This window comes from Vombatus ursinus, unplaced genomic scaffold (assembly GCF_900497805.2).
Source record: "Vombatus ursinus unplaced genomic scaffold, bare-nosed wombat genome assembly UNPS02014799.1, whole genome shotgun sequence".
NCBI classification, from domain to species: domain Eukaryota; kingdom Metazoa; phylum Chordata; class Mammalia; order Diprotodontia; family Vombatidae; genus Vombatus; species Vombatus ursinus.
Window position 1 is genome coordinate 16,794,355 of NW_020954577.1, and position 27,318 is coordinate 16,821,672.

Here is a 27,318-nt window from a genome sequence, read left to right on the forward strand (position 1 = left end):
GGAGAACCCTGAAATGTATGATTGAAAAAGAAAATGGGGTAAGCATGTAATGAGAGTGAGGAGTGGCTAATGAATAGTCTTTTTAATCCACAGGGGTTCTTATCATATCTAGAGAACTCAAAAAAGGTCTATAATCAATAATTATAATGCTAATATTTATATAGCACCTACTGTGTGCCAGGCAGTATACCAAGCACTTCACAAATATCAACCTCATTTAATCAGATCCTCACAACAACCCTGTGAAGTAGGTATTATTATCCGAATTTTACAAATGAAGAAAACTGAGGCAGACAGAGTTTAAGTGATTTGTTGAGGGTCACACAGCCAGTAAGTGTTTGAGATCTGATTTGAACTCAGATCTTCTTTACCCCAGGCAAAGTACTCTATTCACTGCATCACTTAACTGTTGCCTGTGTTTAACACCTTGGGAACACCCTACTCCATGGTATGCTTGATGGATAGCATTCATTATGTATCATTTGAGGGAATAGTCACATCAATGAGATCCAGAGATTTCAGAAGGAGCAAGGACTCTAAGGGTTACTTAGAGTGATGCTTAGAGATCATCTGACCCCATTGGTGCCTAGAGAAGGAAGTGATTGGTAGCTAAATGCTGGCCAAGTTTATCAACCAATCAACACATATTAAGTGCTTGCCAATGTCCTAGGCACCATACTATTTTCCGGGAATACAAAGACAAAACCAAAAGAGTCTGTGCCACCTCAAAGAGCTTACATCCCCTAGGGAAATTCACAAACACCATGTACAGTAGTATGTAAAATTATGTGTACAGAAAAACTTGGAAGTGAATCTCAGGATTCCTGGATTGCTATAGTTTGAAGTACATTGTATTCCAGGAAACAGTACATGGAACTCAAATAGCATTCATCATATGCCCTTGGTGATTTGGCCTCTGAGAAGTTCCTCCACCCCAAATCTGTGTCCATGGCTGAAGCCTCTTGAGCTGAGTCAGGATTCCGACACTCGCAGGAGCCACTTTTCCTTTCTCAGTTCAGGGGCAGTGTAGAATTTTGCTCATCTCTGATCAGAAGCGGCTGCCAAAATCTTCAGCCTGAGATTCCAAGTTTTTTGAGTGTTTGCATGTTATGGTTCCTCTGTACCCACAGGAATTTAGACACCGTACATATACGTATGGCATTCTGCCAACCTGCCTTCAATGTGTATTCTAAAAATTATGACGACAAAAGAGAAACTTACATGAAATCTGTATGCTTCACTTGACATGGTCAGACTGCCATATCATTGTGGCTTCTTTTCCTTTGCCATATCATCATGGTTCTTGCCCTGCCCCTCTCTTGTCCCAGTCACTAAGTCATTAGCTGTTGAATTCCTAGTATAATGTCTTGTATAAAGGAGGGACTTCACAAATGTTTATTGAATGGAATTTGATAAGCTGTTGCATGCCATGTACCTTTGAGCGCCAAAGTTGCCCGATTATCCAGGTAACATCAACAGATTATATGACCACTACCCTCTTTCCTTCCACTTTTCTTGGCACGTGGGCTTCTGAGCTGACACTTAGATCCAGGCCAGAACAGAGCAGGACAAAAGGAAGAGTGTCCCACACTTGGAGTTGAAGTTTAATACGGTTAAGAATACATTCACACAGGGAGAGCTCAGTCTGCTGGTCAGTTTGAGATGGAGAGAAACGGTCTGTGGCATCGAATCTAGTCTAAAGCTCCGCGCATAGAATAAGCCGTGTCCTGAGTTGGAAGAAAGAAAAGTGGGTAATGAGCCCACTGAAGCAGCAGGAAGAGTATGGAAGCAACAGGACCCACTTAGAAAAGATAAGGAAGCCTTACTCTCATGAGGAGAAGGAGCTAATAAATAGAAGAGGGAGAGAACTCTGTGTCTGGAGCTGACAACTGGGCAAAGTCAGAGGATGAGGCAGTGAGGAGAGACAACTTATCTACAGCGATGATCTGGGGCCATCATCAGACGCACAGGTAACATCAGGGTAGGAGCAATTGTTCACATGCTGGATCACTGAGCCACGGCCCCATGCCCCTAAGCAGGCCGGCCAGCGTAGGCTGAGTTTAATAACATGGGATTCAATAGAGGAGACATGAGAAAGCTCACTGTGCGATTCACAAATCAGTTTCATGAGCCTCAGATTGGGGGAGTCCATGGCTAGACTCCTGTTTATGTGGGGTGGGGGGAGGCTTGGGGGATTTAGTGGCCCATGTGCTCAAGGGAAATCCAACATGGGGAGGGGTGGCATCCTGAAAAGCAAAGGCGATCTTGGATTGCATTAAGAGCAGCCCAGGGTTCAGGAGGAAGGAGATGTTTTGATCAGACCACATTAAAAGTGTTGTCCGTATCTCTGAGCACCACATTTTATGAATCCTGCTGCTAAACTGGAGATTGTCCAGAGGAAGGAGGCTATTGTAGAGAAGGGCATTAAGTCCATGCCACAGAGATGATCACTTGATGGACCTGAGTGTGTTTTGCTAGGAAAAGGGAAGGATTCCTGGGGCACACAGTAGCTGTCATCAGGTGTTTATGGGGATGTCATATGGAAGACATTCTACGCTTATTTTACTTACCCCAAAGGGAAGAACTAGGGATGATGGGTAAGATGTTGCAAGGAGGCAAACGCAGGCCAGATTTAAGGGGGAATCTCAGCTCTCCCCAAACTGAATGGGCCACCTTGGGAGGGAGCCAGTCCTCCACACTAGAGGCCTTGAAGAAAAGATTGTGCAGCCTCTTTACACAAATGGTGGATAGGAGGCTCTTGGTTCAGACGGGATTAACTGGCTTCTGATAGGCTTCTAACTCTGAGCTTCTCTTGATGGATTCTGTGAAATGCTTGGAGATGCATACTTTGCTCACCATTAGGTTGGGACTAATTCTAGCGCCATCAAAGGATGACTGGTGAATTGACTGATGCCTAGAAAATATTTTCGCCTTCTTCTGATCTGAGGAGAGAAGCCATTTGTTACATACTTTAGGCTAACAGGCTCTATTTCTAGCATGACTGATCCATGCCTTAAAGAAAGATTAGTGCCCTCTAGCTAGACCCACATCTCAAGCCTCAATCAACTACATTTCATTTTTAGGAAACATTAAAGCTAAATGCTGTTCTTTCCTAAACTAGTTTTTTTGTGAAAGTTAGAAACCTTCAGAAAGATACATGCTCCTTCAGAACAGATCAGCTTTTCAAAACTGTAAATGGGATGGTTTTTTATAGTGGAGGATGAGATATGAGTTAATATCACACCTAATGAGGTGAATGACATTCAATCAGGCAGGACAGAATAGTGGATTACCAATGACCTGGGTTCCAATCCTGCTTTGGCCACTTGTTAGCTATGTGATTTTGGACCAGTCACTCTCTGGTCCCTAAGTTCCTCATCTATAAAATGAAGAGGTGGAGCTATGAATTTTAGGATTCCTTTCTGCTCTATTTTTTGTGATCTCATGATTCAAAATCCTAGAGGGAAATAAATCTACTTCATTTAATGAGTCCTCTTAAGAAACCAGTCAATGGATATCCATTTAATGTGTGATGATGTGAACTCCAGCTGACTGTCCTAGCAGCTGTGTGACTTCATTACCATCAGAAAGGCACGCAGCCAAGCCAGCTGGCACCCAATCAGCTCCATCATGCACGTTGTGGATCGGTTTGTGGGGCCACACAGCAGAATTGCATGAGACCCCCATGAAAAGTTGAGAGTACGAAGTCAAATCTGCATAAAGATTTAATTGAAAGGACTGATCATTGCTGGGCCCAATACAAGTGAGTTTGTTTTGTTTCTGGGATGATGGCGGATTCAGAGGCGGTATTCATCTCTTCAGGAAGTACAGCCAACACACAAAATTTGCATTCAGATACCAAACATCACCACACATGATAATTTCTCAGTTTGGAAAACATATTTTTGTGCTGTTTGTTGTCATGCCGGCAACAATACATTTTCATTTTCTCCAACTGATTTCAGAAAGGGCTCTTGAGCCTTGCCAACTGCCGGCTTTCATGTTCTCTGATTTTCAATAATGCTGCTAAATACTCAATAGAACAGAGATCACCGTGTCAGGCAGCCAAGAAGCATCTATTAAGCACCTACTATGTGCTAGGCACTGTGTTAAGCATCAGCAATAAAGAGAAAAGCAGAAACAGTCCCTACCCTCAAGGAGCTTACATTCAAATGGGGCATGTGAATAACTATGAACACAAAAGCCGTATACATGGAATAAATGGGAGATTATCTCAGTAGAGAAGATTCTAGCACCTGGAAATGGGGGTGGGTGGGCCAGGGTGGTGAGGACTTTGAAAGGCTTCTCACAGAAGGTAGCATTTGAGCTGAGTCTAGAAGGAAGAGTACTTCAGGCATGGGAGGTAGCCAGTGTGAATGTGCAGAGTTGGGAGATGAGAGTTGTGTGTGAATAACAGCCAGTAGATGAGTGTCGGTAGATTGTATGGTATGTGGAGGGGAAATGAAGTCAAAGAAAAGGTCAACATGTGAAGGGTTTTGTATGTTCAAAGGAGGACTTTGATTATATAGGAACTAAGCAGTCCATGGTGTTTGGTGCAGTGGAGAAGGAGGAATGTGACAGCATCAGATATATGTTCTAGATAAATCACATTGGCAGCTTCATGGCAGATGGATTAGAGTAGAAAGAGTATTGATGTGGGTGACTTGTTAGAAAACATTTTTTTAGTAGGGCAGGAGACATGGGCTACGAGCTTCTATTAGGCTGACGTTCCTATGAGTGGACAGACATGAGAAAATAGATATGCCAAGATCTGGCAATGGATTGAAGGTATTAGGTGAGAAGGAGGCATGGGGATGGCTCTGATTTGGAAAACCTGGGGAATTGGGAGGCTGGTGGTATCCTGAGTAATAATAAGGAAGTTCAGAAAAGGATAAGGTTTTTTTTTTTTGATTGGGGGGTGGCGGTGGTATAATGAGTTCATTTTGGGAAATGTTAAATTTAAGATGTCTATGGAAAATCCGGTTCTAGGTATCTGAGAGGTACATAATGATGTTGGACTGTATTTCAGGAGAAATGGTAGGGTTGGATATAAAGCTATGGCAATCATTGACACAGAGAGGATAAATGCATGGAAAGGAACACCTGGGAGGTATATGTGTATATGTGTGTATATACATACATATATACATACATATATGTGTGTATATATATATATATATATATGTCTGTGTGTGTATGTGTGTGTGTATTGAGAAAGAGAAAGCTAGAACAAGAGTGAGGGCAAGAGGGAAGGATAGGAGAGATAGGCAGAGAGGGAGAAAGAACGAGGAGGAGGAAGGAGAAGTCAGGTGATTGGCTATGTCAAATTAAGGAATCATTGGTAACTTTGGAGAAAAAAAGTTTTAGTTGAATGACGAGGTTTGAAGTCAGAATGTAGATTGTTTAGAAGAGAGGTACAGGTGAGAATGTAAAGACACCAAGTGTAGATGACTTTGTCAAGGCATTTAGCCACAAAGGGAGAGATTTATGATAATAGCTAGTGGGGATATATGGGTAGCTAGATGACCTCACAGTAGATAGGGGATGGAGTCTGAAGTCAGAAAAACTCAACTTCATGAGTTCTAATCCAGCTTCAGACACTAGTTGTGTGAGGCTGGGCAAGTCATTTAACTCTATTTGCCTCAGTTTCCTCATCTGTAAAAATATCTGGAGAAAGATATAGCAAACCACTCTAGTGCCTTTGGCCATGACTGAAACAACTGAATAACATCAAAGTTGGGGATATGCCATTTTTGGAGGGTGTGGATCAACTCCCATAAAAAAGCTATAGCTCATGTGCACATGAGTGCCTCTCAACATTGCCCTTTGGGTCATCTGCAATTCTGAATCTTCTGAGATGATGGAGGGCCCTGAGGTACTGCCCAGCCTCCCCATGGACCTCTGGGTTCAAATGGGATCACTGAGTCTGCTGCTCAATTGTCCACATGTCATCCAAACTCTGAGATCTGGACCTCCCTCATTGCATGTCTCAGATGCCAAAAGAATCCTTGGCAGCTTTGATCCCAGAGATGGTTTGATGAAAAAAAAAAATCATATACATCGAGAAACAAAAACGTATGCTTCTCAAAACCAGTCATTGCTTCATTTTTGCCAGTAGATCCTGAACCTTGAGGATAATATATTGCCACAAGTTTGTACTTAATAACATGTATTTAGTTAGATTGAATCGAGTTGAAGTTCCCTAAGAATAGCAGCTGTTTATTTATTTTTCTGTTTTTGCATCCTAGTAACTAGCACAGGGTTTGGCACATAGTAGGCACCTAATAAATGCTTTTTGATTGAATACTTGGTCATCAAAGATGTCAGCCACAGTGATGGAGGCCACCCAATGCAAACTCCAAAGGAAAGTAAGGTTCCAAGAGAGTCTGGAATTTCTCCAGAATAAAAAGGAAAGGCTTTTTTTTAAAGGGAATTTGATACAGCTAACCTATCTATTACCCAGGTGTGATAATATATGCGCTGTATTTAATGCTCGTGTTCCTCTACCTCTGCAAAGAAGAATGGGAGATACATTTTCTAATCCTTCCTTTAGGGCTGAGCTTGGTCATTAGGATTACAATTCTCAGCTTTGGCTTTGTTTTGAGTGTGTGTGTGTGTGTGTGTGTGTAGATATATTTATAAATATTGCTTTGAATATATATAATATAGCATACATATGATGTATATATATGTATACATACACATACACACATATGCACATACATATGTGTATGTATGTTTTTTTCTGATGTGGCTTAATTCACTCTACATCAGTTCCTAGAAGTCTTCCCAGGCTTCTGGGCAATCATCAGCCTCCTCATTTCTTCCAGCAGCAGAACAGTCCATTGTACTCACATGGGACCATGTGTTTGGCCATCATCCAATCAGTGGACATCTGCTTTGTTTCCGGTTCTTTGCTACAACAAAAAAAGTGCCGCCCTGGACACTTGGAGTGCGTGTCCTGGTGGGCAGGGGGCTTTCTGTCCTTGACTTTCCTGCAGCACATTGTGGCATTAATTTTCAGTGAAGCGCAACACACAGCTGCATTCACAAGTACTTTTTTATCCAAATGTTCCATTTAAAGGAGGCTTCAGCATTGTTGGTTGTGCAGAAGGACAGATCCATCCTGGGCCCCAGTTGGAGAAATAGAGAAAAATTCTCTTCATTTCCTTATCTCCCTTTGTCTTTTTAATAGTCTTTAAAAAAATCTATCCCAACCCATCCTCTACACACACGTACACATAGACTTCAAGAATCACAAAAGAAACTGCCGGGGGAGGTGTGTGTGTGTGGAGGAGATAGACCTGAAACATTGACCTCTGACCCTCAGATCATCGCCATTTCCACGTGTGCAAACATTGGCCTATGTTCTGTTGGAAAATTGATGCATCTTCTATGCGTCAGAGGTGAGGTAAGAACACGACCAGTTCAGCAGGTTAAAAAAGATGCCAGGCAGGAGGATAAATATTCATTTGAATGTCTCCAATAGTGGGCAAATCAGCTATTTAAAGAAGGCATTATTCCAGTGCGTCAACACAGCTATTGATTGGAATTAACCCACTCCCCAAAGTCCGTGATCATTTTTAACAGAAGTTTGTCCTCTTTAACAGGACCCTATGCTTGTCTTTTTGTGTGTGTGATCAATTTAGCATCAGATTTGCAATTAATCATTTGCTGATTGCAATGAATGGTCTGTCAATAATGCTCGCTGCCGTGCTCCAGGGGTTTCACTGAGGACTCTCTTCCTCCCTCTGCCTGGGGAGCACTTTGTGAGCTGGGTTTCCTAGAATGGCTTCATGAAGGGATGTTTCAGAGGAATGCAATTTGGTTTTAAAGAGACACTACGGGCTTCTCCAGGAGACACAAATCATGTTTGGGCCCCAACTTTCCTGTTGGTATTCCGATATTTGGACATCTGTTCCAACTCCTTCGATGTGAAATAGGCCTCATACGATATGTAAGAACGAACTAAGGGTTTCATTATCTTAAATGTCATAACATTTGTTTGAATTATCACACGTGGATTTTAAATGCTGAAATTGTCATCCTCACTTTTTATTCATTTTACTGTCCTTTCAGAGGATGATAAACCAGAAAACCTTTTTCAAAATTGCATTCATAATTTAGGGGAAACGATTTACAATTGAGGGAACAACAGGGAAATGGTTGCAGATGAGCTATACAATTTGGTAATTCCTTAAAAGCATAAATATTTTACTGAAAGAAACATAGCCTTTTAAGGCACAAAAGATTTTTTATTCCAGTGGACAAGGCACTTAGTGACAAATAATGCATGAACAAGAGGCCTTCTTTGCCCATTAGGAGATGTCTGCAGAGCGGCCTGAAAGTCTCTCATTTGTGAAGTTATGAATTCATTGTATTTGGAACTTTCCCATTGTCTGTTTCAGTAAGAAGTGGCTCTTCCTGCTCTGATCTCTTGACTTCTGCTGCCTTAATGGTGACTTAATGAATAATAAACCAGTAAAATGAGAAAATAAGATATTTTCATTTTGAGTTTAATGGATAAAAAAACCAAAATTAAAAAAAAAAACAAATATGATCAGTATCACCAAATCGACACCAAGATCCAGATGCTTATTGACTCCACTGTTGTTCTTTCGATGTCAGAAAGAAACAAACAAAGAAGGAAGGGCCTCAGGATGTTCGGTGGTCTCCGCCCCACTGTGGTAACATTGGGCTGATGTTTAGTCGCTCCGAATGGGGAAGGCTGGATTGTCATCTTTGCCAGGGAGGGAACGTAGGCATCATAGGATCAAAGGTTCTATTGGAGTTTGGGGGTCATATTATTCAAAGACTTGTTGAAAGGATTTGAGTTAGGCACAATAAGGTGCTCATGAGAGTTCTTGGGAGTCCAGTCTGGACCAGAGTGGATTATGGAGTCCTAGAAAATGCATTGGCCAGGAACTGCGAATCGCCAGCTTCTGGTGGAGCAGGAGGCTGAAATATCATCCGACCTGAAATAAATCATTTAACTACATCGTGGAAGCAAAGGAGTGTTTTACAAGTTGGCGTTTTATATTTGCATATTTTAAAGATGTAATGGGAGCTCTCACTCTTCGGGGTGTTTTGCATATTTGATGTCAGGTGTTTTGACTAAGGCAGCAAGCAGACCCGGACTATTTTCTTACTGGCTTTAAGGAAAGGTGGTTGCCAATCCCATCACAACAAGGAAGAGATGCCTTTGTGAAAGGGGGTCAGCAGGGCAGGAAGCCCCCGGCTAATTAAAGCCCATCCCAGCCCTCCCCTGTGTTAAGTAAAATTCATTCTGAATAATTAGGAATAGCAGAGTCGACTGGCTGTTTGGTCAGACTATTGTAGAACTTGCCACCAATCTGAGGATATCTGAAATTTCTGTCTCCTACATCTGCTCTTTTTTATTGGCTTTGTCCCATCATGGAAATGCCCTCCCTCCTCCCCCTACTTCACCTACTGGATTACTGGCTTCCTTCAAAGCACAGCTCCCAGCTATGAAAAGCTACAAAAGTCTTTCTCCCAGTGGTTAGTTAAGTCTCCCTGTTAAAGTTACATCGCATCACTTTGCATAAACCCGTACATTGACTTACATACTAATGGATGTAGACATAGAATGACAGCTCCCTGAAGGCAAGGGCTACTCTGCTCCTATCTTTATATCCCCTGACCAGACCTAAGGAAAAGTAGGATGGAAATGAACTATACCAACCTAACCTCTGGCCTTGGATGTAGTAAACAGCCATTTAACAAAGTCTTTGAATTGAGATTGCTAAAGGCTCTGGCTTTCCTCTGGCATCTTTTCCCACTGTTGGAAATTTTTGGCCAATGTTTGGGGTAAGCTTTTTCTTATGATTGCTCCAGATTATTTTAAAACCTCTTTTGGTTCGTTGTTGAGTTGTGGCCCACTCTACATGACACCATTTGGGGTTTTCTTAGCAAGGATACTGGAGTGGTTTGCCATTTCATTCTCCACTTCATTTTACAGATGAGGAAACTGAAGTAAACAGGGTTAAGTGACTTGTCCAGGGTCATACAGCTAGGAGTTTCTGGGGTCAGATTTGAACTCAAGCAGATGAGTCTCCCAAACTCCAGGCCTGGTGCTCTATGCACTATGGTGCCACCTAGCGGCCCCAAGGTTTTAGAGCCTTGCTTAATCACAAAGACCAATATTAAACAGTAAAGACAGATAACACTATTGGATTGAACCAATGAGGTTCATTCCCTTGTTCCAGGGCCCCACCTTCAGTGTGCCGTAGGTCTCAAAGGAGGAGCGCAGGCTGCCCTGATAAAATAAAGAAATGGGAACAGCGAGGAGCGTGGCCTCCAAAGAGAAGCTTCTTGACCCAACTTGGCCCCAAGTCGCCATGATTTCCCCTTCCTCTGTCTAGCCACAGTCCTCTGTAAAGATGGGGAGATCACCACTGGGGAGGTGCTTCAGAAGATGACTTTGGTGGGAGAACCTGACTCCCAGAGGAGCTAGACTTTGTCATGGATCTGCCTGGGGGGGGGGGGGGGGGGGAGCTCAAGGAGATTATGATTAACCCGTTAATTGCCTGAAGTTGCCCCGGGTGAAGTAGGGGGTTCTTGTCTGGCTAATTGCCAAGATCACAGCACTGGATTCTGCTCTGACTGCTTTGTGTTTGTCTTATGATTGAAATTAATAGTGCCTTGATAGGAGGAAGGTTTTTAAGATTTTTCCCCCCGAGATAGGAATGACTGTGGACACAAGAACCCATCTTGTGCTCTCCTTTGGTACCTGACAGGACCACCCCTCCCCCATGGATCAGACTGGTCTGTCCTGTGACAACTAACATGTGCCTGCACACAGATATGATTTTTCTAGAATTTTTTTTAATGTCAAAACTTTACAACAAAAATAGAAACTTCCCCATCTCTCTCCATTTTTTTAAAGAAGTGTTTGCATGTCTAAATTATTCAAATCAGAGATACTGAAAGGTGGTTCTGTTCCAACAAGTGCATATGAATAGTTTTATGGAAACATTGCCTACTGGTATTGCTATTCGGTGCAGCACCCGGGGAGAACATTTACAATGTTTTTTTCCAGCTGTACCTACCTTTAACTCATTCCCTTCCGCAGTCCTAAAGTGTTTTCCTATACATAATTTTTTATACAGTTGAAAAAGTTGCTGATCTTGGAGTCAGAAAACCTGGATTTGAACCCCAGCTCTGCCAATTTGTGACCTTTGTGACAATTTGTCACCTTTGTGACCTTGGGCAAATGTATTTAATATTTCTGGACCTCAGTTTATCCATCTGCAAAATTAGAGGGTTAGAAGATGATCTCCACAATGCTTTCCCCTTATAAGTTGATCTGGGATGGATTGTTTCTCTGAAACTTAATACAAAATTGACTCATATTATTTATTGGATATTAATTTCTGAAGTGACTTATTAAAAAAATAATTCCTTATTTCCCACAAACTATACTGTAGCTACACTCTAAAGCCACAGCCTCAAGGGAGGCCCTTGAGCTTTACCATAGGTAAGTGCATTTTATAAGGAGGTCCTATCAGTCTTGTTGGTAGTTAGTCACATGAAAATGCAGATAGTTGACGTGAGTTCGGTGGTTTACAATGCATGAATAGTCTCATTTTTATTATTTTACTTGAGCCTCACTACAACTAATTGAGATACATTTGGCAGGTAGCATGATGCAGGGGAGAGAGTGCTGGGCCTGGAGTCAGGAAGACCTGAATTCAAACCTAGCCTGTCACTTACTAGTGACAAGTCCTTTCATCTCTCTTTGTCTCAGTTTCCTCATCTGTAAAATGGGGATCATCATAACACCTACCCCCACCCAGGATTATTATGAAGATCAAATGAGATAATGTGCCTGGCCCATAGTAAGCTCTGTGTAAATGTTTCTCCTCCTCCTCCCCCCAATTTACAACAGGGGCAGAGAGAGATTAAGCAGTATTCCTAAGGTCATACTGATAACAAATGGTGAAGCACAATCTGGGCCCAAGTCTTCTGAGTTCAGTTGTACTTTCCACTGTTCGGTGGCAGCTTCCCTGAGAGAACCTCTTGTAATTTTTCGTTATTATTATTTGCACATTGACTGGGTGAGGTCAGTGTGGTGCCATGGAAAGGTCCTTGGAAGACCTGAGTTCCAGTCACTGAAGCATCTTGAAGCCTCAGTGACCTCCCCTCTAAAAAGGGGGCTCTGTACTGAATGATGTCTGGCATCCCTTGCAGCTCTGCATCCCAAAGGCTTCTCCTTGTCCTTCCAACCTCCTCTATATCACTCTCCATAGCACTAAGATAAAGAATTGAATGATTTTTAAAAAAATATACAGCCAAGATTTTTCATTCATCTGAACCTTAGAGGGAATACAAACCCAGAGAGATGATTTTCCAACTCCAAATGTTCTGCTGTCACGTTAGGTGCTGTTTGCAGCTGTCCCACCATCATTAAGCAGGACAGATGTCCTGAGACCAGCATTTAAAGATGGATTCGAGCAAAGTCTTATGGGTGGGTGCATGGGATCGTGAAGAGTGAAGCCAAATCCCAAAGACCAAATGATAGATTGATTTCCTTGGGATAGAACATGAAGAATTCAAAGTCAGGTACATTGTCTCCGGGATCACGATCATAGCTTTCTTTGACTGCTATACAAATGAAGGCATGTGAGTGGCATGATCTTATATGTGAAGCTGCTGTGCCGTTAAATTCCCCAAGCCTTCCTTCTCGCACATCCACTTCTCAGGGGCTTAGAGACTGATCGGAGGCAGGGATTCGAGTAGCCATCCTCATATTCATTCTTTTTGTGCATCCCAAAGAAGTCTGTTTTAGAGGAGAATGTGAATAATAATTTGAATCAACAGACATTTATTAAATAGCTACTGTGTGCCAGGCACTGCATTAGGCACTGGGGAAAGGCAGAATCGAAAGAACTTCTGCAGGGTTTTATAATATATTGGGGAGACAGAACCTGAACATAGAAAGGGGTAATCCATGGTAGGCAGCAATAAAGCAAGTGAGACGTCATCCAAGCCAAGGAAATGTGAAGAGAGAAGAAAAGTGCTGAAGGGAAGATGAGGAAAGGTGTCCCAGAGGAAGTGGCTCCTAAGTTCTGAGGACAAAGACAAGGACAAGAAGACATGGGTTCTGAGAGGCACCCTTAACAGTGCGCACGTGGAGGGAGGAGGGAGGGATGGATTAAGTCTCTGAGGGGTGGCTGGTGTAGAAGAAAGATTATAGGGATTCGGAACAGGATGAGGAAACATCCAATGGGCCGCTGAGATTGGCACTAGGGTGCATGAAGGAGACTAACGAGAAATATCTGGAAAGCCAACTTGTAGAGGGGTTGAATGACAAGCTGGAGATTCTGCACCTCATCTGCATAGAAATAGGGAGCCACGGAGGATTTTACTAAGAAAGTGCTGTTGACACAATTAAGAGTATCGACACAAGGCTGCCCTAGGTCGTCTTTTGGCTGTAAGGATCACACCCACGTTTGCAGGTTAGGAGGGAGACAATTGTCATGAATGAGAGAATATTCCTTAAGCAGTGACTTGGGCTGTAGCGGATAGAGTTTCGAATATGGAGCGGTCTGACCCAGCTTCCATCTTGCCACTGACGGTAGCAGTGAGAGCCTGAACAAATCACTCCCCCAGGGTGTCCTAGGGCTCATCTCCTAAAGTCATGCCATGTAGACTTTTAGGTCAGTGGGAAGAGTTGATGTTGCACATCTGTTTTTTTTTTTTTTATTCTTCAAGCAAAACTGTTTTTTATCATCTGAACTGCTGTCAATCCATCAGACAATTAATAAAAACAATCAAATTCCTATGTGATGAGCACTTTACAAATATCATCTCGTTTGATCATCACCACAGTCCTGGGAGGTAGGTGCTGTTATTATCCCCATTTTTAAAAATGGAAAAGCTGAGGTGGACATTTTGAGTGACTTCTCCAAGGTCACCCAGCTAGTAAGTGTCTGAGGCGGGATTTGAGCTCAGGTCTTCTTGTCTTCTTGTCAGAGTTCTGTCTCCGCTGAGTCGTGATGGAACCCGTTGGAGTCTTGATGGAACTGAAGTGGTTTTAGCTCAGAAGTCTTTGATTAGAATAACTTTACCCTTCCTTTTTAATGAAGTCCTTTTAGGTTTTTATGGCCCTGGGAGCCCCTGCTCAGTGACAGGCAAGGTCTGCCCTAACTTCCTGAGCTCTGATGTTGCTCATGAAATATATGTGTCCTGAGCTGCTTTGGAGCCAAGGTTTTCTTTCTTTAGCTCTAGGACAAATTAGTCAATTCTGTGTTCTCATCCTGACTCCTTATTTATGGCAACTTTCTTTTGAAGTTCTGTCATCATAAAAAATGTCATTGAAAATCAATGTTTGTTTAGCCTTGGGAACCAAAGAAGGAGCACAGGGCTTTGTACCGTCCTACTCATTCACTTGGTCCCATTCACGAATCCTTCATTTCCTGCCGTGATTCCCCTGTTCTCACCCTCTTTTTCTTCCTCCTTCAAACCTGGGTACAGAATGTCTCCTTCCTGTCTCTACCTCTCGGAGTCCCGCCTTTACCAAAGCCACCCACAGCTCCTTGTACACAGCAGGCGATTAATGTATGTTTGTAGATGTCTTGCTTTCAATCAAAAGGCCCCAGTTCATGAGCTGCTCCCTCCACAATGGCTTCCCCACTTCACCTGAGCCTCTCCTTACATGAATGATCTCTGTCTTCCATCATATTTGGTTGTCTTCTTTCCCTGTTTAGATTGTAAGCCCCTTGAAGGCAGACTGTCAGTTCATCTTTGTGTTCCTATTTCTAAACATGGTTCCTTCCATCTCTGGAGAGACAGGGTGGTGTGGGAGGTAGGTAGAGTACTGTGTTTGGAGTCAGGACAACCTTGGTGAGGCTCTCACCTCAGGCATCATTAGCTGTGTGAACCTTAGCATGGTTCCTTCTCTGGGGCTCAGTTTCTTCAGCCGTAAAATTAGGGCCGTGTTGGGCTGTGTGGCCTCTATGGTCTCTTCCAGCTCTAAACTGATGCCCTTGTGTTCTTTCCAGGTTCCATAAGTGTTATTTTAGGGTATGAAGAGTCCCCAAGGAGGACAGCAACCTTCTGTTAAAAGACATAAGCTAACAGGTTGGGAAGACAGTCATGGACACAGTAGCTGACCCTCCCTAGGACTTTAAGGTTTCCAAAGCCTTGGTGGGCATGACTCCTCTCTGTGCTATGCAGTCCAGCTCCTTTGGTCTTCCTGCTCTTCCTCACATACGCTATTTAATCTCCCATCTCTAACCCTTTGCGCTGGTTGTCATCCATGTTTATAGGGCAGTCATTCCCTCCTCACCTTTCCTCTTGGAATTCCTAGATCCGTTCAGACCTCAGCTCAAAAGCCACTGCACAGTGATGAGAAACCACACATGTGAGACCCTTCCTGGGTGCCCCCCAAAATAAAGACTTCTCATCTTTATATTGCACAAATTGTGTAAATACTTAAATACATCTGGATGCACAGATATACCGATGTCCTTATAGATATAGGTCCCTCTTACTTTCTCTCCCCATAGAATATAAACTTCTTCAGTGCAGAGGCCATTTCATTTTGTACTTATCTGCCCAGTGTCTACCAAACAGCACAAGGTGGGCATTTAAGAAATGCCATGCATTGAATGACTGAGAGACGAACTTCTCAGAATCTGAGCAGGCTGCGGATGGTATGACAGGAAACCGAGTCTTAGCAGCCAGAACTGACATGTCCTGGTCCATGACCAGGTTAGTAAATGTCTGAGGACAACTCCAAGTCTAGAACTTGCTCTGCTCTCTCCCACTGCCATGGGATTTCCAATGAAATCCACTCCCTTACTGGATGCTGCCACCAGTAACCCAAGGCCACTTTCACTGAACTAGAGAAGTGAAGGACCCTAGTATTGGGACAGGTGTCCCCTGGATGAGGAGTTCCTGAGAGAGCGCTCATGACTGTGGAATCAGGGTGGGTGAATGGAATACTGGGGGCTTACATTTACGGAGGCACCAATTGTAGAACTGATGAAATCCTGGGGAAATGACCACTGGGTTTTCCCTCCAGAGCAACTCTCAGAGGACAAAGACAATGAAGATGAAAACCTGCTGGAAACCCAGAAATTTTTTATGTCCACAGCTTATTACAGGGAGACCTGTGCCTAGCGTAGAACTCTTCTCCGAGTGGTCAAGGCTCTGAATGCACTGGGCTGTTTTCTTTCTTTCTTTCTTTTCTTTTTTTTCCCCCCGGTGAGGCAATTGGGGTTAAGTGACTTGCCCAGAGTCACACAGCCAGTGAGTATTATGTGTCTAAATTCAAATTTGAACTCAGGTCCTCCTGACTCCAAGGCTGGTGCTCTATCCACTGTGCCACCTAGCTGCCCCGGGCTGTTTTCTTTGCTCTCTCTTTCTAACCCCTCTGATTCCTTTGAAGCTGACTGAGGCAGAATCCTGGAAACAGGAGGATTATGACCGATGGGCAGCATCGTCCCACGCCAGGGACCTTTGGTCAGAGACATTTACTTTTGTCCTTCAGCTATAAAAAGCTGCTTCCTGTGAGATGCTCCCAACCTCCTTCTGGACAGTCTTTCATAACGCATGACCTTCAGAGAAAGGAGGCATTTTGACTAATAAACACGCCCATCCTGCCCAGGGTGGGCACACTTGGGTTCAGGGCCCTCCAGCAGCTTTCTATCAAAAGTGGAAACTTTTTTGTTGTGATCATTCCTCATTCTCTTCTTGATTAAATGTAATTTGGGGTAAGATCACATAGTTCTGACTTGGACTTTTCTGGGTTTGACAGGTGCTGGCCAGGTTGTGCCTCACAAGGTCACAGGATCACAGATTTTGGGCTGGAAGTTTTATCCAACACCATCAAAGACAACCCACTCATTTTACAGATGAGAAAACTGAGGCCCAGGGATTATCTCAGAGGCAAGATTAAAATACAGGGCCTCAAGAAGCCCAAACCTAGAACAGTGCCTCTAACATAAGTGTGTACATATATGCTACCTAAATAAAGCTGTTCTCACTTTTATCGATTTGACCCCAGGAGCCAACGCTGCTTTGAATTGTCCTTTCTTGTGAGTGAGTGTGTGTGTGTGTGTGTGTGTAAAATGTTCCTTGTAATAAACCAAAAGGATGCCATAAGCCATTGAGCAGGGAGGGACCTTAGAGATCTGATAATCCAGCCCCTTCATTGTCCGGAGATTGAAATGGAAACCCAGAGGAAGTGGGTACCATCATGTCCGTGGTCTTTTGTTTTCTTTTCATCAATAAGCATTTATTGAGTGCATATTAAGAGCGATGAGTTAGGTTTTCTTGGATAAATTATGTTTGGTTTTCCATGTGCACAAGGAGGATAATATTTTGTTTTGGCTTTTTTGTGCCTCTTCCAGATAAGGGAAATACAAGGACAAATCCACCAAAGGCAGCACCCCTCCCCCATTGTCCTCAGTACGTTTGAGCAGTGTTCTGGGAACACACATCATACCCACAATCTTATGAATCACTGAGATTTTGTTTGTGGTGTTCTTCTAAATCTCATGCCCTGCTGAGTTACTGGCCTTAGGTCCTGGTCTCAAATAATATTCCACAAAGTAAGCATCTAGGAGGAGAGGGGTATGATAATTAGCCAGTTTTTCTTCAATAAATACATACACAGACCATTTAGGTTTGTTCAGTGGAACAAAATGATTCTGATTATTAATGGACCTGTTGATCACAGAAAGGTTTGACTTGGGTGCAGAGGACTGCACTAATTCTTACAAACATTTATTCCCAATGTATTCCCAAACACTGAGTAGAGGCTGTAGCAGATTTCTTTCTGATAATGTCGATATCCATTGGAAAAGAGTGTATGTGTATTTGTTGTGTGTTTGAGACACAAAAGACAGAAGATGCAGAGAGGAAGCTGGAAAGGAAAAGGGGCAGCCGAATCCTAGGTGTTAAGGAGATTTGTCCTCAAGCTTCTTTTCCTCTTAGCAGGTCCCTCTGGGACCCACCCCAGTCACCCCGGGTGCTTGTCCCTCTCCCTCCAGCAAATGACTTCAAACCCACCCTCAAGCAGGGTGTGACAGGTTTGCCTTTCAGTCTTTGGATAGCAAGTACCGGGCACAGTTCTTGGCACACAGTTCTACCCAGAAATGCTTTTTGATTGGTTGGTTGGGCGACTGGTGGAAAAAACACTGGAGTGAGAGAAAAGAGGACTGATTCTTGTCTTGAATCTCTCAACAGCTTGCTATGTGGCCGCTGTCAGTAGACTTTATCACCCAATGTTTATGTCTGGCTTCAAGTCATTTTGAAACAAGTCTCAGACTAGTAGAGGTTTTGTGTCTCTAAGAATTTGAGAATTGTGATGGTGGGATAGTGGTATCAAACAATTATCATCATGACCTGGTGATTGGGGGTAATAAATTTTAGGGTTTGATGTAGCAGACAATAGTCTTGGCCTAGTTATCGGCAACATCCTCTACTGGCATGTGCTGACTGGATCTCCCTGGGTGAGTCACTTAAGCTCTGTGTGTCTCAGATAACTCCCTATGGTTTACTTCCTAATTTCTAAAAGTGCTGTGGGCTAGTTTGGTGGAGAAATTTTGATTAGTGGAAGTTCCCTTCAGAAATCACATTTTTTTTTTATATCTTCACAAAACTGTTGGTTTTTATTGATGTCTGCCCCGCCATGATGAGATAATATTTTGTAAAGAACTTAGCACAGTGCCTGACACAGTAGGTGCCAAATAAATGCTTATTCTCTTCCCCTGCACATAAAAAGGTATTCTTCTAGTATCCCTTTTACCTCCTACATGAAGATTTTTCTGATTTCTCAGCTACTAGTGTCTCCTATCACTCTTCCTCCCCCCAAAAAATTACTAAATGTTTAATTATATGTTTATATGCACCCACCCACCCAATCTGCAGAATGCAAGTTTCTTTAAACCAGGAGTCAGTTTACTTCTATCTTTTATGTATCTGGAATATAGTAAGCACTTGATAAATATTGTTGATTTATTGTTTTGAAGTTAATTTATAGAACACAACAAAATTTTTAAAGGCCTCCTATCTTTGGCAGGTTCAGTGCCTGGAATAGCCTACCTTCCCAGAAATATCTGTCCTCAAACAAATACCACCTGAGCCCCCAGACGCCATGAGATAATGGCAGACTTTGGGCATCAGTGACCTATTGCTAGAAGTATGTCTGCTTTTGTGAAGGAATTTCCCAGGGTTCCTCATATTGCCATATGTAGGTAGTCACTTAACAAATACAACTGTCCTGTTTTACTGAGTGACTGCCCTTCTCTCTACACCCATATTAATCAAAATGGTGAAATGAAAGCTGGTTGATAAATGGGACCTGGGTTCACTCTGATGCTTTTGAAGATGCTTTAACCCTTTGGTCACCCTGTTATTGAGAATAACCAAGCACTGGGTACCTTGGCAGGATGCAAGTTAATTTACTCTCAAGATTCCTTCCTTTTGACTGCAATACAATGTAATTTCAACAGCCCTGATCACCAGCTTGGATAGACTAACTTAATTAAAATGGCAGAGGAAGTTTATTAGAAGAGAAAAGAAATCCTGAATTGCATCCGGATATTGAGGCTAACTCATTTTGTGTGTGTTGTGTATCACTATACAAACCAATAGCTTTTAGAAGAATGGATTGTGTTTTCCTTTCATTTAAAGAACAAGCCAGAAATAGAACTAATTCATACCCTTTCTGCCTTTCCAGACTGGACAAAAGCTGATTCCTTATGGTATTTTAAATACCCAACCTAAGTATGCTCTCAAGCCCTATTTCCATCTGCAAAATGTGATAGAGACAACTCTTCTTGACTTACATTTTTCATCTGATTTGTTAATGGTACAATGTCAGAGAGAGTTTTTTCAAACATTATTCATTACTTAAACAAGCAACTTTCTGATTTGCCTTAAATATTTTCAGGCCAATCACATTTGTTTATCTTAATTTCATACCTTTGTAGAAACCATAAACAATTTCCATGGTTACATCATGAACTATAAAGCCAGGCAGTAGATGGGCAAGGTAGGACTTTGTCCAAATATCAGATCATAATTTTGCTCGATCTTCCTTCTGAATGTTGAGGCTACAGTCGCCCCTTCTTGTTTTGAGCTCTGTCTCGGCTCTTGATTATTCATCGTTTTTACTTTTGTATCATTCAGGTACTTGAATTATTTATTTAGCTTACTGTTTATTATTTTATTATATCATTTATTATTTATTAATTGAGTTAGAATTAGAGGAAGAAAAAAATGTCCATTTTGGAGGAAATTTTCAACCACTTTAAACTTGCATGGAGAATTAAGCATCCCTTTGCTATCTGTGGTGGGCACCAATCTCATCTGATGCATGTCGGGCCCATTCATTTGCATTATGTAAGTACAACCATTAGCCTCTTCATTTTATTCACTAGACATGTCATGTCATCCTTGAATTATATTTTCTGGGTTTATTCAAATACCTAATTTCATTACGCTTTCTGTTTTACTCTTTCTATGAACTTTTGCTGTCCTCTTTTATCTGGAAGTAAATTAATAACTAAGCCTTCCACAATGTTCCTTCTCACCACCACCCCCTGCCACCATTGTGGAAATATTTGTGACTGTAGTGTTTAATAAAGTGTGGATGAAAGTCTCCAAAGAGATTCTGGCAGCTATTTGAGGTTAGCTACAAGGGGAAGTGTCTTTCACTCTCCATTTGAGAACGTGATGTGCCATTGGGAACTGGAAGCTGTGCCTCTTAATGTCAAAGTCTTCTGTTTGCCAAGAGCTTAGGGGCCCAATGAGCATGTCCAGTTTTTGATTATATCTCTCTTCTGTAAGGATCAGAGTAGTTTGTCTTCTGTTACTCTAGTGGGAAGGAGAGAACAATTTAAGAGCCCGGATATACTAATGGTGGTTATGTAATTGTTCCTCAGATAGGATCTCTAAAGAACTTAATTGTTTAGACTTAAGTTATATATATTAAGAATTAAGTTATATATATGTATATATATAAATATATTAAGTTCTTAAAGAACTTATATACATACATATATGTATATACATATATGTGTATATATAAATACATATATACACATGTATATACACATACATATATGTGTGTATATACATATATACATATTTATACACATATACACACATATATACATATGGATGTGTGTGTGCATGTGTGTGTGTGTGTGTATAGACCCAGAGGTTTCCATATGTGGTCTTCCCCTCCCTTAGACAATTCAGTGAATATTCATTTAACAACCTCCTCAAATACTTTTTAGAAATATGCTTGTCCATGTGCTTGGCTACAATTTGGAAAACAAGTTCAAATTTTGAAAGGGATGGAAATTAGAGCTATTTTTGAAACAGAAGGAGTCTCAGGATTGAAAATCTGGCTTTTGTAAAACATTGAAAAAGGTGTACAAAAGCAAAGTATCTTATCCTGAGTTTGATCCTTTCCTGTCCAGTGTCCAAAGGTAGAAGAGTGCCCTGTGGCATCCCGGAGCTAGGACTCTGGCTTTTAAATCTGTCATTTCTCCATGATAACAGTATTTAACTTTAGATTTTTTTTTTCCCTCTTAGGATGCCTCCATCGCCCACAGATTCCACATTATGAGAGAGAAACACCCAGAGAAGTTCAACAGCCGGTAGGTGCCCAAATGATGGTGGCTGAACCTTTGTGCAGTGGTGAAGACACCAAATGTTCCAAACGCCTCCGCATGTTTGTGAATGAGAGAGGGGAGCTGGGTCTGTGTCTGTAAATGGATGGAAGAAGACAGTGATGCCTTTGATTTTCCACTTATGTGAATGTTTTCATAATTGAGCAGTATCCTAAACTCTTCTGCTGTGGTTTGTGGGGCAGTTGGATATTGGGGGGAACTGCTAGAATGGGGAGGGGTCAGCATCCCCCTTTGTTGACAGATGCCTCTGTTGATAGAAACGAGCTGCAGGGGCTTCTTTCCTGGACCTCGGGCTTTTCAGAGGAAATCAGAGCTTTGTCTGGAGAATACAAGGAAGACACGGGCTCAGTCTCCTCCATTTCTCTCCTTTACCAAGAAGGGAGCACCTTCCTGTCCATGCTGGACAGAAACAAGGAAGTTTGTCTCTTGCTTTAACCATCTCAGTTTACATCACTTCCAGGGTCTGCTTTATTATTTTCTGTGAAGTGTGAAAGTCTGTACCTATGCCTATACCTATATCTATATTTCTAGTTACAGAATCTTTAAACTGCACTAAGTCTTTTGAGACATCTGGCATTTATACTGCTATTGATGGCTATAGATGGGGACTCTATCTTTTGACAGAGATACTATAGTGAATTTTGATTTAAAGGACAAACTTTAGTCCAGGGTCTGGATTTCCTTTGGAGAACGTTTTCGGGTGAGACATCTCAGAGCCCTTTTTCCCTACCTGTAGTTGAGATGTCTGTGGTTACTGATACTTGGGGCACATTTGGGGACATTTATTTGCAGTAATAGAATATGACTGAGAATCCTTAACCAATCTATCTACCTGCATACTCTGTCAGAGTGGTATCAGTGTTCTTTGGTGCGGTTTACTCTCACATCTAAATAAATGAGACACAGAGGCTTTACCTTCTGTAGAAATATTACTACAGGGCTTGGGCGTACACTTACCAAGTTTCTATATGAGTTTCCAGTGGAATTTACCTATGGGGGAAAATTCTACAGAAAATAAATGGAAGCTGTGGTGTCTTCCAATTGGAAGAAACCAAACACAAAGGGATACTTGGAGCTCGTTTTCAGATGTATCATCACTTTATGGGATGGTACACTGGTTTCCTGTTCGTCACAGTAAAATAATCCATGATATTTAAAAAGTTTTCACTTAGTCACTTGAATCAGGAACATTTGAAAACATTTGCTGAGGATTTCATTTAGAATGTCTAATTGCCCATCTAGAAATGAAGTTTTGGCTTGGTAATACACCTCAGCTGTAGTGTAGGCACAGACCCCACTATCACTAAAAAGCAGTGGAATTGAGTAGAAGATAATTTGCTGCAGAGGCTATCTGAGGATGCCAGGGGGCTGAAGGGGGGGAGCTCCAGCTGCATATGGTGGCTTGGCCTGGACAGCAAGCCATGGCACCAAAGCTGGCTGTATAGTGACCAGACTTAGCAAGTCACATGTCTGAACATGTGTGGCAGCAAGCCATACAGAACGGGTCTGTGTACCCACCATGCTGGATCATTTGATTCTTAGATTTAAAGAATTTGAAAGTTGGAAAGGGCCTCAGTGGCCATCCACCTCTAATTATCAGGAAGTTTTCCCCAACGGTCAGCCTCAGTTCATTTATCGCTCCTGGTTTTACCCTTTGGGGCCCTAGAACACATCCCTTCCATTATGCCTTCTCCCTTGTCCTGCCTGAGTCTTCTCTTCTCCCCATAAAACAATCTATTCCAGTCTAATCCAAACCAATCCAAGCAACATTTATTAAGCACCTACTATGAGCCAGACTTGGTGCTAAGCACTGGGGACACAACAAATAAAAAGAAAGTCACTGCCCTCTAGGAGCTTGCAAAAACATACCCATTTCCTTTAATGGATCCTCATCTATCATGAATTTGAGGTCTTCATGAACTTCCTCCTCCTGGGTACCCTCTTCTGGACACTTTCTAGCTTATAAACTCCCTCTTTCCATCCTGGTGCCCATGACTGAACATAATAAGACTCAATATGAGTCTGCTGAGGTCAAAGTACAGTGGGATCATCATGTCTCTATTCTTTGAAGAAATAACCCTCTCAATGATGCCCATGATCTCATTACTTTTGGGGGCTGACTCCTCACCCTGCTGACCTATGCTAAGTTTGCAGTTCACTAAGACCTTTCAGATCTTTTTAGAACAACTGCCTTCTGTCCAGGCCTCCTTTACCTTAAAGGTGGGAGCTTGATCTTCTACACTAAGCAAAAGGACTTGACATTCTTCCCTATTCATCTTCTTAGAGTTAACCTGATTATTTTGCCTGTTAAGGTCTTTTGGAATCTTGATGTTGCCATTCATTGTTTAAGTTATGCCAGTGCTTAGCACAGTGCCTGACACATAATAGGTTCTTTTTTCACATAGGAGGTTCTTAATGAGTGTGGGTTGACTGACTGGTTATCCCTCCATTCAGTGTATAACTATAAAATTGATGTGTAAGATTGTCTCTATATTCAAAGATGATGCTGATATGCTATGAAGAGTTAGAGCAAGTAGATTTTCATTCCCTTAAAGGAGGCCAGATCTTTATAAATATAAGTGCTGGCACGATTCTTTGTGCCCCTAGCATTTAGTACCTGGTGGGTGCTTACTAGATATTTGTTGGATGGATGATGAATGAGAGTTTATGGTGAAGAGGCTTTGCAGGCAACAGATCTGATGGGGATCATGTGATGTCTGACTCCTTACCACCCAGGATCTGGGGATAAGGCATTCTGTAGTGCCAGTAACCCTGCCACCAGCACCCAACTAATATGTGCTTGGAAGAATTACCTCCAGGTCAATCTTATTGAAGCATGTTTGATAGACTTAGGCCATGAGGGAAATGTGAATTTGCAATGTGTTATAATGATAATTGATATTTATAAAATACTTTAAATTTTCAAAGCATGTTACACACAGTATCAATTGTGAACTTCACTCACAAAAACTTTGTGAGATAGGTAAAATGAATATTTTGATGTTTATCTTACAGACTGGTCAACTGAGGCTCAGGATGGCCATGTGACTTCCCCATGATGTATGCTCCCTGCCTTCAAGGAGCTTACACTCTAATAAGAGAGCCAGCACATAACTAACTGCATATATTCATGAGGGAATCTGGAAGATGATATAGGAGGGAAGGGGCTGGGGAATTTGGGAGCATGATGGGGAGGGTCCTTAGGAAGGTGATATGTGAGCTGAGTCTTGGAGGCAGCCAGAGAATCTAGGACATGGTGGTGAGGAGACGGCACACCTAGTTATGGGTGACAATTAGTACAAATGGAAAGAGGGAGTGTCCTGTGTGAGGAGCCCCAAATGGGCAATCGTCAGTGGCCTGCACTGTGGAGCTGGGAATAAAGTGGGAGTAGACTGGAAAGGCAGCTGCCATTGTAAAGGACTTTAAATGCCCTGGAGGTGCTAGGGAGTAGTTGGAGTGTGATGAGTAGGGAGAGCAGGGACTTGGTCAGACCTGTGCTTTGGTGGAATCTCTTTGACAGCTTAGTGGAGAGAGGAGACACCTGAGGTGAGAAGCCCAGTTAGAAGGGAGTTAGAGCAGTCCAAGGGAGGAGACGTTGGTGGCTACTCGAGTGGAGAAAAGAGGACATACACATGGCAGTCGTAGGTTCCTGTTACTTCCAGGATCAGATAGAAAATCGTCTTCTTGGCTTGAAAAGCTGAATCCTTCCTTCATGCTGCCTTTCTAGTGCTGTTCCTCCTCCCTCCCCTCCATGTCCTGTCATACAGTCACACTGGCCTTCTCACTGTTCTTTGGACAAGGTGCTCCATCTTCCACATCTGCCTTCTCCCCGGCTCCCCTCCATGCCTGCAGTGCTTTCTCTCCTTAGCCCCAAAAGCAAGCTTCTGAGACTCAGCTCAACTCTCCCCTTCTGCCGGAGGTCTTTCCCAGTTCACCCCATTGCTAGGGCCTGCCCTCTGATGTCATCTCCTGCTTACACTATGTGTGCCTTGCATGCATACTTTTTTCATGTTTTTTGCATGTACACTTTTTTCATGTTTTCTCCCATTTAGGATATGAGTTCCTTGAAAACAAGGACTGTTTCTGCTTTTCTTTGTATCTCCGGTGCTTAGTACCATGCCTCACACATAGCAAGTACTTGCTTGATTTTATTGCTGCAGGCATAAAAATGACAAGATTTGACCACATTGTATATGTGAGGTAAGAATGTGCAGTCAAGGATAACACAATGGTGGTGAGCTCCGGTGACTGGAAGAGTCATGGTGCTCTTGATGATAATAATATAGCTGGGTAAAATGGAAGATTTTGGAAGGAAGAAAATGAGTTCTCTTTTGGACATTATGAGTTTGAGATGCCTAGAAGACATTGGCTTCAAGATATCTGAGAGGCAGTTGATCATGGCTAACTCGTGTTCAGGAAGGTTAGGGCTGGATAGTATAAATCTGAGAATCACATGCGTAGAAATAATTGAACCATTGGGACCTAACGAGATCACCAAGTGAGAACATATGCTGGGAAAAGAGACCAGAGTCCAGGACTGCCCTTGGAGGTCATTCACCCTTAGTAGGTTTCACCTGGATGAAAATCCACCAAAGGAAACTGAAAAGGAGTGGTTGGATAAGCAGGGGGGAGAAAAAAGGGGAGAACAGCTTCACGAAAACCTAGAGATGAAAGTTTCTAGGAGGAGAGAGTAATTGACATTGTCAGAGGGTGCAGAAGGGTCAGTAGAGATGATGATTGAGAAAAGGCCATTAAATGTGTCGATTAAAGCATCATCGGTAATTTGGAGAAAGCAATTTCAATTAAATGCTGAGGTTGGAAGTAGATTGCCCAGGATTTGCAAGAGAATGAGCAGAAAGAAAGTTGAGGCAGTGGAGGCACTTAGCTTTCTCAAGGACTTCAGGCATGAAAGAGAGAAGAGATGTGGGATGAGAGCTAATAGCTAATAACAATTGGATCAAATGAAGGGCTATTTATTTATTTTTTCCTTCATTCATTTATTCATTTTTGTGATGATGGATGGTTCGTGGCCATGTTTGTAGGGAGCAGGGAAGGACCCGGTAGACATGGAGAAATTAAGACTAAAGAGAGATGGGGGTTGTTTAAAGGGCGTTCTGCCAGAAAAGACCAGAGAACAGATCAAGGTGCATGCAGAAGACTTTGCCTTGGCAAGAAGAAGGAAAACTTGTTGATGCAAAATGTGGGCGTAGAAGGAGATAGTCAGTAATTATGTCTGAGCAACCTGAGAAGAGGAGGAGGGGAGAAAAGGTTCTCTTGACAAATGGCCTCAGTGGTTTTGTTATTTTTTTTTTCAATGGAATATCAGGCAAGGTCCTCAACAGAGAGGGCGGGGGGTTGAGGAACAATGGGAGGTTTGAGAAGAATGAAAAGACTTGGAAAAACCATTGTGGGGCAGTGAATTGATTAGGAGCATTCAAAGTTCTTGCTGCACAGAGGGTCTAGATGAGATCATTTGGTGAGAGTACAAACATGTTGTGGACCCAGTGACCAGAGTTCAGTAATTTTGCACATATAAAAACTCTCCTGTGAAGTGTCTTCTTCCCTCCCAGTCCATTGATTTTCTGAGCATGTTTTACTTGACTCCAAAGTTAAACTGGAAAGTTCTGGTACCAGGGACCGTGTT

At 42.4% G+C, this 27,318-nt stretch overlaps 1 protein-coding gene across 1 annotated transcript in view; it reads left to right on the forward strand.

Annotated features, from left to right (window-relative positions):
- DGKB (diacylglycerol kinase beta) overlaps window positions 1-27,318 on the forward strand; it is a 575,035-nt gene that overhangs the window by 275,627 nt on the left and 272,090 nt on the right. Inside the window, exon 19 of the mRNA XM_027872326.1 lies at window positions 21,577-21,641. Within this exon, the coding sequence (XP_027728127.1) occupies window positions 21,577-21,641 (65 nt within the window). The remainder of the gene's footprint in view (window positions 1-21,576; window positions 21,642-27,318) is intronic.